This window comes from Protobothrops mucrosquamatus, unplaced genomic scaffold (assembly GCF_001527695.2).
Source record: "Protobothrops mucrosquamatus isolate PMUCROS unplaced genomic scaffold, P.Mucros_1.0 scaffold757, whole genome shotgun sequence".
In the NCBI taxonomy this organism is placed as follows: domain Eukaryota; kingdom Metazoa; phylum Chordata; class Lepidosauria; order Squamata; family Viperidae; genus Protobothrops; species Protobothrops mucrosquamatus.
Genome location: NW_015387027.1, coordinates 426,019 through 440,208, shown reverse-complemented (window position 1 = coordinate 440,208; position 14,190 = coordinate 426,019). Strand labels below are relative to the sequence as shown.

Below are 14,190 nucleotides of genomic sequence, written 5' to 3'. Positions count from 1 at the left end.
ATTTATTTCCTGGGGGAAAAAAACTCAAGAAGCAAAAATCCTCCAAAAGTGAGAAGGAGGGGGACTCCTGCCCCACCCTCCCACAGAAGGAAGCAGCGAATTAAACTTTTATGGGGGACAGAAATATATTTGAAATGAAATGAATATAAGACTTAAATCTGGATAAGTTTGAAATTGGTAGAATTTGTTAAGATTTTCTTTTCAAAAGATCATTGATGAAAACAGAAGAAAGTAATTGCTTGTTTTGAAAACTGAAAAACCAACTGGTGCTGACATCTAGTGGTGGATGAAAATATACAACTGTAATTGCTCTAATACAGGAATTGGCAGAAAGCCCAGAAAAAGATAACTTGTTTTTGTGACCTTCACTATCTTAAATAAACAAAAAACAGCTGCAACAAAGAAAAGAAAACATTTTAGGTTACCTACAAGTTGAGAACTATAAATCTTAGGGAAAAAATTGACCTTTCTGGATTATAAATACTTATTGAACTGTGACTCTAAAGTTCTTTGCAGAGAAAAGAAAACTTTGATTTTTGGCTATCATGGAACATTAGAGATCTGCAGAAAGAACATATCAAGAAAAAACAAATACTTTTCAGGAGGAAGTGTATGCTATGTTGCAACTAATTCAAACAACAATGATTTCAAACCACGAGGAAATTAAAAATAACTTTTAAAACATAAATGAATACATCTTCAATTTAACCTTACAACAAAAAAAACTCTCAGAAAATAAAAATAGAGAACGATCAGATAAAGCAGACAACTGAACATAAACCAGAGGAAAGAGATTTAAAGATGGAACCCAACAATGGAAGAATTATGAGTTAACCCAGGCAGAGAAAAACTTGCAGGAAATATCGGACATGGAAAAGATAACCTACATTTAAAGATTGCAAAATAAGTCTGAGGACAAGAAAAAAGATTCAACAAAATGGATTATAGAGCTGTCAGGAGAACTATGAGAACTTGAGAGACAAGAAATGAAAAGAGAAATTAAGAGAGAAAGAAAGAAAAAGATTTTCAATGAATACGAATGGGCGAAACCCTCCCACAAAAACATCTTACTGGATTTGTCTCTTTTACCTATAACAACATCTACAAGACTATGGGAAGACTTTTTGGTCCAGCGGAGCATACAGATTAGGAAAGATTTTTGCCTCCCCCCCATAAAAAGGCTAAAGTTAGAATCAAGAAATTAAATGATGGGATTTATCTGATGGAATATCTAAAGATTAAACACTTGTTTGAATATGGTTTTAAAAATAGAAAAATTCTGGATATAAATATATTTTAGTTTAAAAGGGATGGGCCCCTCAAGGAACATAGTATTTTTTTTTTGATATGAGAAATATAAAAATGTTGGGATGGTTTATATGAGAGAAATGTTTTAGATATTTAAGTGTAATTGATCTTGAGAAAATCTCAATTGATAAAAACGTTTTGAATAGATTTAAAAGATTAGATGATTGGATTTATTAGATGGAATATTTAAAAATTAAACATTTATGGGTAAAAAGAATAGAAAAATTTGGATATAAATGTATCTTAGTTTAAGAGGGACATGTTTCTCAAGTAGTATACTGCTTTTTTCTTCTTTTTGTTGCTTTTTTTTAAGATATGAGAAATGTAAAATTATTGGGATGGCTTGTATGAGGAAAAAGACTTAAATACTTAAGTGTAATTAACTCTGAGAAAATCTTAACTGGTAAGAATGTTTTGAACATTGTGGGGGAAACAAATCTAAATAAGAACTTTGAAAACAGGACGTATGACGAGGTAATTAAGATGTTCAATTAGTAAAGAAGCTTTATACTGATGTGGTTGTTAAATGCTAGAAAAATGTTTATATTCAATTGTTATCTATCAAAATACTAAGAAATGTACTAATTCAAGGTTGGTAAAAGAGAATATTATTGGAAGAAGAGAAAATCAAAGAAAGCTACTATGTGGATTATGGAATTATAGAAATTAATTGTTATTGATTGTTTTTAAATATAAACCCAGACAACACGCTATTTACCAAATATTAAGGTGAGTATGTTAAAAAATCAATAAAATGTATTATTTAAAAAAAGAGAGAGGCAAAACATCAACAGTAACATTTCCTGGATTTAACAGAATTTGCACCATCTGATCCTCAATATGTCTTCTATAAGCTCCAGTGGTGATGGGCAATTCATTCACAAAATGATCAGCTTCATATCACATGTTAGATTAGGGCTAAAAAGGGTTTGAATACTGTAATTCAGTAAGATAATGGGCCAAGCCATTATTTTAGTCTGGTTTACACCATGTGCTATAACATTTTGACATAATGTAGTATAATTGTTAATCCATACTATGTTGTGGGAACACTGCTGTTGTTTGCTGTTAGTCTTGGGTTTAAGGTAGTGTGAGAATATAGCCATTTAATCACATTCACCAGATGAGAACATGTACCTGGACTCTACAGGAATTCTAAAAAAGGAAGACCTCCACTGAGACTGTAGAGTTCTTACTCTTATACAATATAAAATCAAAGCTTTGGAGATGCAAGGACAAAGTTTGCCAAATTAAAAGTTTGCCTTAAAGGTTTGGAAAAAAACAGATTAACATTCTTTAATATTTTAAATTCTGGCCAATTATGATTTGTTCATTTCCTGAAAATTTATGAATGCCCATTGGATTAATATTTCTGGATAAAATATCAAAGATCTTAATATGTTATTTAAAAAAAATGTTGGTAGATTGTTTAAAGAAAATGTTGCAATTGAATTGGCATTGTAAAACGATTGCATTCTTCAAGGACTAACTTTCTTACTGTTTTTCCTTTTTGGCTATAAAACATGATATAGCCAAAAATAAACTGATTTTACAATGGTTCCATAGTCATCACTTTTAGTCTGCCCACATCTTTTCTGCCTGATTGTACACATTTATGTTGAGGGAGGTGCCTCTGCACATGTTGCATCTAGGATTATCCTTCAGTGCAGTAAAATTAAGTCCCTCTTGCTATAACAGCTGAATCCTCCTCTGATTTGTAATTTTTATGGTATTGGCAGGATTCAGAAACCTTCAGCAATGTCATGCCAAATGAGCAGGTTTATTTTGTAAAAACAAGTGAACATGAATATGATTTTCATAATTTGGAATGTAGCTATTTGAGGGAAAAATGGGCTTATTTGGCACATTCCCTGGAATTATTTTGGTGCAAAAACATAAAACAGTCTGCATGCATTCCAGTTAACGTTAGACATCTTACTGCCAAACTACATTTTGACCATCCTAGTTATATCCTAAATCACCCACACTGGCCTTTCTGAAGTTTTCCAGCCTCCACTCTGTTTATTTCTACTTGCCTTCCCCACATAGACCTCTTATTATTTTTAAAAAAATTAACTTATTCAGTTGCCCTATTTTGATAATAGGTTGCCTATTGGGAAAACTGAGGATGTGAAGGCAATCAGGCATCTTTCCTGCTTTCATCAAGAAACAAAAGAGAGAGAGAGAGGGTGAATGTGAAGAGAAGGTTTCAAGGGAAAAGGCCAGATGATAGATTGTCAGATAGACAGGGATCCTTAAATAGCACCTTTCATTTCACCAAGTAAGCACTGTCACTATTTATCTTGCCTTTAGCTGTTACTCTGTCTCTTGAGAATCAGTTTGTGTAGTGATTAATGCACTGGGCTAGAAACCAGAAGACCAGTTTAGTTCCACCTTAGACACAAAGCCAGCTTGGTGACTTTGGGCTGGTCACTTTCTCACAGCCTAAGGAAGGAGGCAAAATCTTGCCAAAAAACTTGCAGAAACTTTCCAGGCAGTCGCCAGGAGTCAACAATGACTTGAATAAAACACCTACCCAAATCTGACTCTTAAAATATGAACATGCATATTTCTGAGTTCTCAGATGACAGTTTGTGAACTGGACTTGGCAAATATTTAAAAGTCAACAAAAAGAGTTAAGTTCTCAGAGGAACTGAAGCAAATAGTAAACAGGATAGTGATGCAGATTCAACCCTTCTTCCTTTTCTCTCCTATTGCAATCATTTTTAGCAATCCTAGCTAATAGACCTGAGGGAAAGAAAACCACAAACTCACAAATACAATGCAAATATAAATATACAAATATAATAAGTTTATACTTATGATGAGCAATGTAAATTTTATTACAAATTAAATTGTAAACATTATCATTTTAACAACTGCAATTCTGTCACTTGAAAATTAGCCTAATTTTAAACCAGAAATGATAGCCAATAGCTCAATAGAAGAGTTGTATGCTCTGCCTATATAGGTAGTCCTCACTTACCAACCATTCATTCAGCAGCTGTTAAAAGTTACAACAATGATGAAAAAATAATTCTACACCCCCTGACCATTTAGGATCTTCACAGCATCCCTCGGTCAATGACCATAATCTTTATTTTCCATACTCATTGCAATTCATAAAAGGGTTTAGGGATTTTGTGGGAGTTGAAGTCCACAAGCCATAAAAGGGCCAAGTTTGAAGACCCCTGCCTTACAGTACCTGTTTTCCAGTGCCTGACTTCTTTTTTTCTTCCTCTTCACCCCCTCACAGAGCAGATTGATTGGAGAGAAAGGATTTGCAAGAAAGTAAGCTATTTGTTTTTCTACAAATTGAAAGCAACGTGATCGTACCAGCAGTTATAGTACTTTCTTGAAATCTCTTCCTCTTCAATCTCTCTGCTCTGCAAGAGGGGTGGAGAGAGAGAAAAGCAAATGATTTCTGTAGACAATCTCTCCTATGGCTTCCTTTCCCACCCAGAGCAGTGATATCAGAGAGGGATTTTGATGTGTCCAAGACAGTAAACAGGCACTGGAGCATCCAAAAGGCAGGCGAGTGGATAGGAGGCAAACAAAAGCCAAAGATATGAAACTGAGTACATTGTCTTGTCTCTTTCCAGCCAAGAAGCACAGACATGGCCATGTGATTTCTCACTTAGCAACTGCTTCGCTTAGCTTCCCAATTAAGACTGTTAAGCAAGGACTATCTGTAAGTAGCCAGATGGCTCCAAGTTTTAGGCAGTTTGGGGAAAAATTAATTCTGGCAGGCAGTAGTCTTCCTTTTGGCATATACAATACACGTGGCATCAACTATAATATTACTCCCAATCACTGTGAAAACTATAATGGCTCACATTGTCCAAAAGCAGTAGTACTGTATTTTTCCGCCTATAAGATACACCCTTGTATAAGACGGCTCCCAATTTTCTAAACAACATTTGAAATCAACATTTTAAATATTAACCAAACCACATCTTTAGTGGCAGTAAAACAAGTGGCCATGCTATCACACAAGGGAGGGACTTCCTCCAATCAGATGGGGCTCTGCGGGCTTAGTCCTGCCCACCCCCTCGGCCATCAATCACTGTACTGAGGCGGCTTCCTGGGGCCTCTTGTGACTTTAGCCTGAATTGCGCCAGTGAAAAACAGGTCATAGAAGGCAGCTTCAATGGGACCGGCGGCATCCTTGGGGCAGCGTGATCCTCCAGCACCAGGCAGCATCTCGGGCTGGCTTTCTCCCCATCCAGGCAGCATCTCGGGCCAGCGATATCCTCCTACACCAGGCAGCACGGCAGTGGCATGTAAAAAACCCACACAGGCATGCCCTGGGCTGCGGAGGTTACCATTATTTTTTCATGTACAAGACACTGCACTTGTATAAGATGCACCTGATTTTTGAATAGGGTGTTTGCAAGAAAAAATAGCGTCTTATACATGGAAAAATACGGTAGTTTCAATAATGTTCTCAGGATGCCAAAAATCAATGTATTGTCCTACCTCAAAGTATTGCCATGAGTATTAAGACAGCTGGGAAAGCTATTGGATTGCAAATCAACTTTTCCTTTAGATTACAATGTTTCTAGCTTTATTGGGGAGCTCCTGAAATAGTTCTACAGCCCAATGGAACAATTTGTAAGAAGTGTTTATCTTGCACTGTCTCCCAAGTTCAAACTACTAGATAGCAACTGAAATGAAGCTGATTCTATTTTCAAGCCACTTTGGTGTTTTGTTCCTGAACCTTCCAATTTATCTTTGGATATGTGTTACTGGTCTTCCTTCATTCAAACCCTGTGAGGTAACACCATGATACTATGGTCACCAGTACTGGGAAGGTGACTGAACAAACATTTGCTGGCATGCCACTATTTATAACTCTCAGGACATCTAGAATGCAATAGGGTCTGGTGTTGTGGCACCCGCAAGCTTTCGAAGACTTAAATTTATTTTTTAATCAACTACTATGTTTTAAAACTGCATCTAGGATTATTTTGTTTGCAACACTGAAGACAAATATACACAAATACATATACATACACTATACACATATACATACATACATGTGCACACACACACACGTCATCAACAATTGATAGCATGGAGGGAGAAAGAATGAATACAGACTAGCTGACAGATCTCTGGGAATTTTAAATGTGTGAACATATAAGAAATTTGACCGGACTTCCGGTGGCTGCCGGCGGCCGATGGAGGCAATCTGACAGCCTCCCGTCAGCGTTCTATGTAAAAGCCGGCAAAACAGCGCGTATCAGCTGTTTGCCGGCTTCAGCCTTCTTCTCGGGCGAAGGGAAGAAGGTGAGCTGCTGGTGAGTAGGCGTAGAGTTCCCTAGTCTCCCTGAGGGCTCTCGGGGAGATGTANCCTTTCTGGCACAGGAGTTAAAAAAGCGACAACTGCCTTTTAGATGGGAAATACCAGTGGGAATGGTCCTGAGTTATGCTGGGAACCGTTATAAACTTGATACAGTTCAGAAGGCTAGAGAATTTTACCAAACGGTTCTGAAAGCTGACTCATCACCTACCCCATTAACCAAAGGAGCAGAAGAAATGCCGGAACAACTTATTGCAGAGTTACCAAGTGCTACATCTTTGTCTGCAGTAGAGTTTCAGAGTCAACAACTGTTGGAGTTAAAGGAGGCAAAAGAACAGAGAATGACACGTGCAGCTCATAGGCGAAAGGAGAGAGAACAACAAAAAGAAACTGTGCCTATAACATATCCATCTACCTCAGAAGCTGTGGGAGGAGCTAGACCAAAAAGATCTGTTACGGCAGACCTGCATGGGATGCTTCAGAAATTTCAAAAACCAAAAGATGGCTAAGTTTTTAACTTGGAATGTTAATGGACTGAATTCACCACAAAAAAGGAAAAAAACATTCCATTACCTAAAACAACATAAAAATGATATTATATGTCTACAAGAAACGCATATCTCATCAAATGACCAAAAGTATTTGATTAACTATAAATTGGGATTACAATTTGTCGCTCCTGCACCAAGGAAAAAAGCTGGCATAGTTCTTTATGTTAAGAAGGAGTTATTGCCAAAGTTAATAGATTATGATACAGAAGGAAGATTTATACTTGTGGAACTTTTGTTGAATGGGAAGAAATGTCTCATAGTTGGTTTATATGCACCTAATCAATGTCATCTACAGAAACAATTTTACCGTTTTCTACATCAAAAAATAGCCCAATTGGATTATAAGTCGGTTATTATGATGGGAGACTGGAATGGTGTAATAGATCCAATGAAAGATAAGAAGACTTCTTCTAAAATCTCAACTCAAATTAAATTACCTAAAAGCTTTTTTGCATTACAGGAGGATTTTGAGTTAAAAGATGTCTGGCGAGATTGGAACATGGGAGAAAGTGACTTTACATTTTTCTCGGACAGACATAAATCTTATTCAAGAATTGATTTTATTCTGATTACTAATGATTTGGTCTCAAAGGTTAAAAAAGTGAAGATCTCTCCTAAGACACTATCAGATCATAGTCCTGTATTGATGGAGATCTTAAATGATGGAGGAAGTAAAAGAACTTGGAGGCTGAATGAAAATTTGTTAAGATATGAAAGTAATGTACAGAAACTTAAAGAACACTTAAAAGACTTTTTTCTATTGAATATGAATAAAGGCACTTCTATGTCAATTGTCTGGGATGCTAGCAAGGCATTTATGAGAGGTGCCTTAATCTCAATGAATACCGCTCACAGACGTAAACAATCACAAAGATACAGGGATTTGGAACAAGAAATAAAATTAAAAGAAAAAGCTTTTATTTTGAATCCAATGGACAATAAATTAAAGATATCTATTGCAACGTTGAGAGAACAATTTAATATGTTACTGGCTGAACAGACTGCAGTTAGTTTACAATATATGAAACATAACTCATTTTGTAATGCAAATAAACCAGGAAGATGGTTAGCCTATCAAATACGAAAGAAGCAAAAACAAAGACTTATTGGGAAAATAAATTATAAGGGTAAAGAGGTTTTCCAACAGGATTTGATTAAAAAGGCCTTTGTGGAATACTTTTCAAAGTTATATTCTTCGGAAAACATACAACTTCTTGATATAGATAATTATCTACAACAAGCAAACTTTCCTAGACTGACAGATGATCAAAAAGAAATGATGAACTCTCCGATTGCTTTGGAGGAAATATTAGAGGCAATTAAGCAACTGAAGGTTGGTAAGGCCCCTGGTACTGATGGACTGACGGCAATTTATTATAGAACTTTGTCGGAGGAAATGTTAGAGCCTCTGAAGAGTCTTTTTAATGATATTTTATTAGGAGAGGAGATACCACCATCTTGGAGGTCTGCTTTTATTTCACTTATACCAAAGGAGGATCAAGATTTGTCACAGCCTAAAAATTATAGACCAATATCCTTACTGAATACGGATTATAAGATTTTTGCAAAAATTCTGGCTAATAGATTGATGCACGTATTACAAAAGATTATACATACGGATCAATCTGGATTTATAAGTGGTAGATATATGAAGAACAATGTTAGACAAATAGTAAATTTGTTGGAATATTTGGACAAAAATAATCAAATTCCGGCGGCTCTTATCTTTTTGGATGCTGAAAAGGCCTTTGATAAATTGGACTGGCGATTTTTGTTTGGTGTGGTTGACAAAATGAATTTTGGGGATAGATTTTTGTCCGCGTTGAAGGCTATTTATCAATCTCAATCAGCACAAGTCATTGTGAATGGAGGTCTGACAGATGTAATCAAAATTGAAAAAGGCACGAGGCAAGGATGTCCTTTATCACCTTTGTTGTTTATTTTGACTTTGGAGATTTTATTAATTAAGGTTCGTGAAACACCAACTATAAGAGGAATAACTTTGGGAAAGAATGATTATAAACTTAGAGCTTTTGCTGATGATTTGGTTTTTACATTATCTCAACCGATTGATTCAACAAGAAATTTGATACAGTTATTGAATGAGTATGGAAGAGTCTCAGGATTTAGAGTAAATGTCAATAAGACTAAAATATTGTCTAAAAACATGGTTATGAAGGATAAAGAGACTTTAACTAATTTAACTGGTTTTGAAATTGTGAAGAAGGTGAAATATCTGGGTATTTATCTTGCTGCCTCTAACGTTAAACTGTATAAAAATAATTATGAAAAGTTGTGGATAAAAATTCAAAAGGATTTAGAAATGTGGAAAAAGTTACAGTTGTCATTATTGGGGAGAATTTCTGTGGTTAAAATGAATGTTCTTCCAAAATTTCTTTTTCTGTTTCAGATGATACCAATTCTAAAAAGAGACTCTAATTTAGAAGTTTGGCAAAGAGGGATTAACAGTTTCATATGGTTAGGAAAAAAGCCGAGGGTAAAATTTAAAATTTTGCAAGATGCACGTGAAAGAGGGGGACTTAAAGCTCCAAATTTAAAATTGTATTATGATGCGGTGGTTTTGACATGGATTACTGATTGGATTAATTTAACTAATAGAGATATACTGATTCTTGAAGGCTGGGACTTATATTTTGGATGGCATGCATATTTATTTTTTGATAAGAAAGTTGACTCTATTTTTAAATCTCATATCTTAAGAGTGGCGATTTTGAGAATTTGGAAAAAGTATTATCACAAATTAAATTTTAAGATACCAATGTGGGCAATTCCGGAACATGCAATACAAGGAGTAACTACGGGAGTTAAACTAGAGGGAATTATTTATAGAGACTTATTGGTTCTAAAGGGTCAAGACTGGCAAANGGAGTATATTTATGAGAATGATCCTGGCTGTTACCCCAAACTGCTTCCGGCTGGTGCTTGAGAAAGAGGTTGGGAAGTAGGGAGTGGAAGGAGGAAGGTGGAGTGGTTGAGAGTTTAGTGGGAGGAAGGTGGTAAGTGAAAGAGGGGGAAGCGGAGAGGGGGCAGCCGGGATCATCCGTAAAGTATCTTTTCTTTTGTGTATTGATGTTCTGTATTTATATGCATCAAGTTTATGTTTATATTTTGTTATACTTGAAAATAATAAAAATTTCTTTAAAAAAAAAAAAAAAAGAAATTTGACCTTTATGACCTGTGGACTTCAACTTCTATGGGTGGCTCAAAGATTCTGGGAGTTGAAATCCACAGGGGCCACAGTTCCCCCATCCTCACTCAATCTGGACCAAAGACCTGTCCTGTAACTGCTAACTGCAGGAAGAAGGATATTTTTTTGTCATTTGGCTAAATCTTCAGAATTTCTGCTTGTCAAAAAAAAAGTCATAGGCTCACAAAGATATTGTCAGCCACAAAAAAGGGAATAAACCTACAGCAATCCTATGACCATATTTCATATTTAGTATCTAATTATTTTTCATGTTTTTGAATTTAATCAATGTTGTGATCGTTCCAAAGCACCCAATCTGTGTACATCTTGCTGTAAATATAATTGGGACATTAAAAATAAATTTATCAATCAGAAGAAATTTAGCACTTGTGGAAAGATGCTCATAGAATATTAAGTATACAGCAGAATCTGACTGGAGCTGGTGGAAGAGCCAAGGGCATGTCCTAATCTAACAAACTAGAGATGAAGGCGTAGCCATTCCTCTGCATTTAAAAGTGACCTCCAGTTGAATTTCCACTGGCAATGGAGATCTATGAGAAGTATTTGCATTCCTTCAGCCATATAGCAACATCTGCAGTAAAAATGAATAGTGCAGCGACTGAATTCTAAATAGGAATTTGAAGCCCTGAATAGAGGAGGAGGAGGAGGAGGAGGAGCAGGAGGAGGAGGAGGAGGAGGAGGAGGAAGGGCTATGTATCAGCCTTGTCTTTCTTGCAATGTGAAGCACATAGCTTCCTCCACCTTCGCTCTTCAAATGTCAGTGTTTGTTTCAGAAAGTAACACCAATTTCCTCCTCTTCCTATAAGTGATCAATCTTTTTCATTATTATTTTCACAGAGCAGGTTTCCCTTATCTGATTAAACTTTTGTTTAGAAATAGTTTCCTAAACATGATCCAATTGAAAACAACGAATCTTTGTGGTTTCCACAGAGACAGCATTAAGTTCATTTCAGAGCATTCCTGTACCACATTGTACATGAACATTCATATATACTTTTATGTGCATCATTCCTGATGAATTTATTTTTGTGCATATATTACTCATATACACTTTGTGAACACTCTGAATATATTGCACTCAATATATGCAATGGCTGTCTACACTTAGTTACACCCTACCTTGACTACTGCAACTTATTTTATGCAGATGCACCTCTGAACAGCGCCCATAAATTACAACTGGTGGAAAATGTAGTGGCCAGGCTATTGGCCAGGGCAAGATAGGGGGGGGTCACATGTACTGTATGTTTATCCAAATAAAGATCTTTGTATCGACCTTTCAAACCCTGGATCAAACCCTCCTGCAGGATTACTTGGATCAGCAACAGGGGAACCTTTGAAAGTCTCCCTGCTGCACCCCTACAAGGGAAAGACTGGGCTCCCATTTTCACAAAATTTAGAAAAAGAGCAAAAATAATGTTTATCACCAAACTTAATTGTTAATTCTGTTTTTGATATTTTAACTATACTGGTTTTAATGTTTTATTTAATTATATTTTTTACTTTATAGATCAGTTATATACTTTGTAAATGATACAAATATGTTACATAGAATATATAATATGTAGCTGAATGTTTACATAAATTGTGGTTCTACATGGGCGACAGGATCATGCTGCAACACCCTGTGCCTTCATCACCACTTCTTTAGATTATTGCTGTGCACTCTAGATGAGGCTGCCTTTACAGTCTGCTCAGCTGATTTCTTCCAATCTCCTCTTGTCATATTTACACTGCTCTATGCCAGCAAAGAGCAAAACTGAACATCCTTCATACTTTTGAAAAATGTATTGCAAAGAATTAAAGCACTGATGCTAAGGAAGAAGCGAGAACAGAAGAAATATAAGCAGGAGACATTTTACTACTCACTTCCTGGGCTTTTCATCTTTTGTTTCTGCTACATGGTATCCAGGCTTACACTTGTAGCTACAGACAGATCCCACATCATGATTCCCTTCCTTGCATCGAGGCACCAACAGCTCAGCATTGGCAATTGGGCCTGGAGAGTCGCACTCCAGTTTGCAGTAAGCTTCTGGAAGTGACCAGAGTCCATCTTCCAGGCAGGTGATCCACTGATTAATTCCTGATTTCAAGCAAGAGAAAGAAGAAGAAGAAAAACCATTCAAATTATGGCATAACTAGTTATTTTGAACCTTAGGCTGAATTTTACTCTGATCCAATTTTCTTTACCTTCACCATTTGTTTATTTGCACAGATTTTTATGCAACTTCAGTCTGACTGGTATAGGGTCATGAAATGGTATAGGGTCTCCTGCTTGAGCAAGGGGTTGGACTAGAAGACCTCCAAGATCCCTTCCAGCTCTACTCTGATTGATTGGTTGACAGTCTCCAAATAATATGCACACTATACAATAGCAACAAATAATTATAATAGAAAATGCTATGCTGTCTTTCTCTATTGTACTTTGGCAGCGTGAGATTTATTTATTTATTAAATTCATTGGCCATGCCTCTTACCACAGGGTGATTCTGGGCAGCTTGCAATATTAAAAAGATAAAAATTCTTCTGGACACCGGAAGAATGATTGGGCAGCTGGTTGAGGATCTTACATCTGTCCTGAATGTGAACACGTAGCTGAAGAAACCGGCATTTTAGCAGCCCCATTAATCAGTTATTTGCTGATTTAGCTGACCAGCAGAGTTTGGTTTTTGAATTGAGGGGCCAATGCACATAAATAACAAAAGTCATACGTTTAGCACATTCTTCTGCTCTTATGCAGCCAAAAGATTAGCAAAGACACAAGTGTAAATTTTCTGGAACTTTGTTCCACCAACCAAGTCTATCCCAAGAAAATCCATTCTACCTTGGAGTTTCGCTGGCTTGATACAGGAAAGGAAGCATCGCTTCATAAACGTAGTTCCTTTGGGGCAGGAGAACTCTGCATAAAGGACGTGAGATTGGTCTGGAAATTGGCAGTCAATGGGGTTACATGTCACTGATCTGTCCCAGTGACCAGAGATACAAGTCAGCAAGATGTCTTTCTGGGAAAGAAAAGTGGAAGAGTCAAGAAAAATTTTAAAATTAGTCATTTCTAATTTCAATATTGGTAGAGCTATTGAAACTAGTGTTAACTTACCAGTTGTGACTAGTCATTCCTTTTAACAAGAGACTGGTTTAGAACTGAATCAAGTGCCTAATAGATAATCTGCTAGTTTATTTAAATCTGACCTAAAACATAGGCAAACTGAAATTTATCATCTCTACCTTTGGCCATAACTCCATGAAGAAAGTGATTCTTCTGTTTTCATTTTAACCACACATCCTGAATCATAAGCAAATGGTTCTTAAAAAGGGAGTACCTTTGGCCACTGGTGGTCTTTTGTTCACAGCAATGATAGCAATGCCACTCTAGCTTTTACCATCCTTTTCTCTCACCCTTTATACTATTTATTTACTTATCCCATTGTCCATGGCATAAGGCCAGGCTACTTGCAAGACTATCTTTCTACCAGGTTCTGCTCATCTCATTGTTCTAACAGAGAGGGCATGCTTTGGGTCCCTTTTATTAAACAATGGCATCTTGTTGGACTCTTGAGTTGGGCCTTCTCAGTGGTAGTATCTGCCCTCTGGAAAGCATCTCTCTGGAGATTCGGGTGGCCCGGGACAGTTGGATAATTGACCTCTACTATTGTTGGTGTGTTGTTTTTTGGGGGGTGGGTGGGTGGGTTGTGGTTTATCTTTGGGCATCTGGGATTATATGTTGTGAGTTTCTGTGCTTTAAAACTTGTAAGCCGCCCAAAGTCATTTATTGACCATGTGTGGCTATGTAAATCATA

The 14,190-nt window shown here is 36.5% G+C and overlaps 1 protein-coding gene across 1 annotated transcript in view; it reads right to left on the bottom strand.

The window, feature by feature from the left end:
* The window catches only part of PAPPA2 (pappalysin 2), a 162,657-nt gene that overhangs the window by 35,087 nt on the left and 113,380 nt on the right, over positions 1-14,190 (bottom strand). Inside the window, exons 15-16 of the mRNA XM_015818519.1 lie at positions 13,218-13,395; positions 12,263-12,476 (exon numbers count right to left, since the gene is read on the bottom strand). Of these exons, the coding sequence (XP_015674005.1) occupies positions 12,263-12,476; positions 13,218-13,395 (392 nt within the window). The remainder of the gene's footprint in view (positions 1-12,262; positions 12,477-13,217; positions 13,396-14,190) is intronic.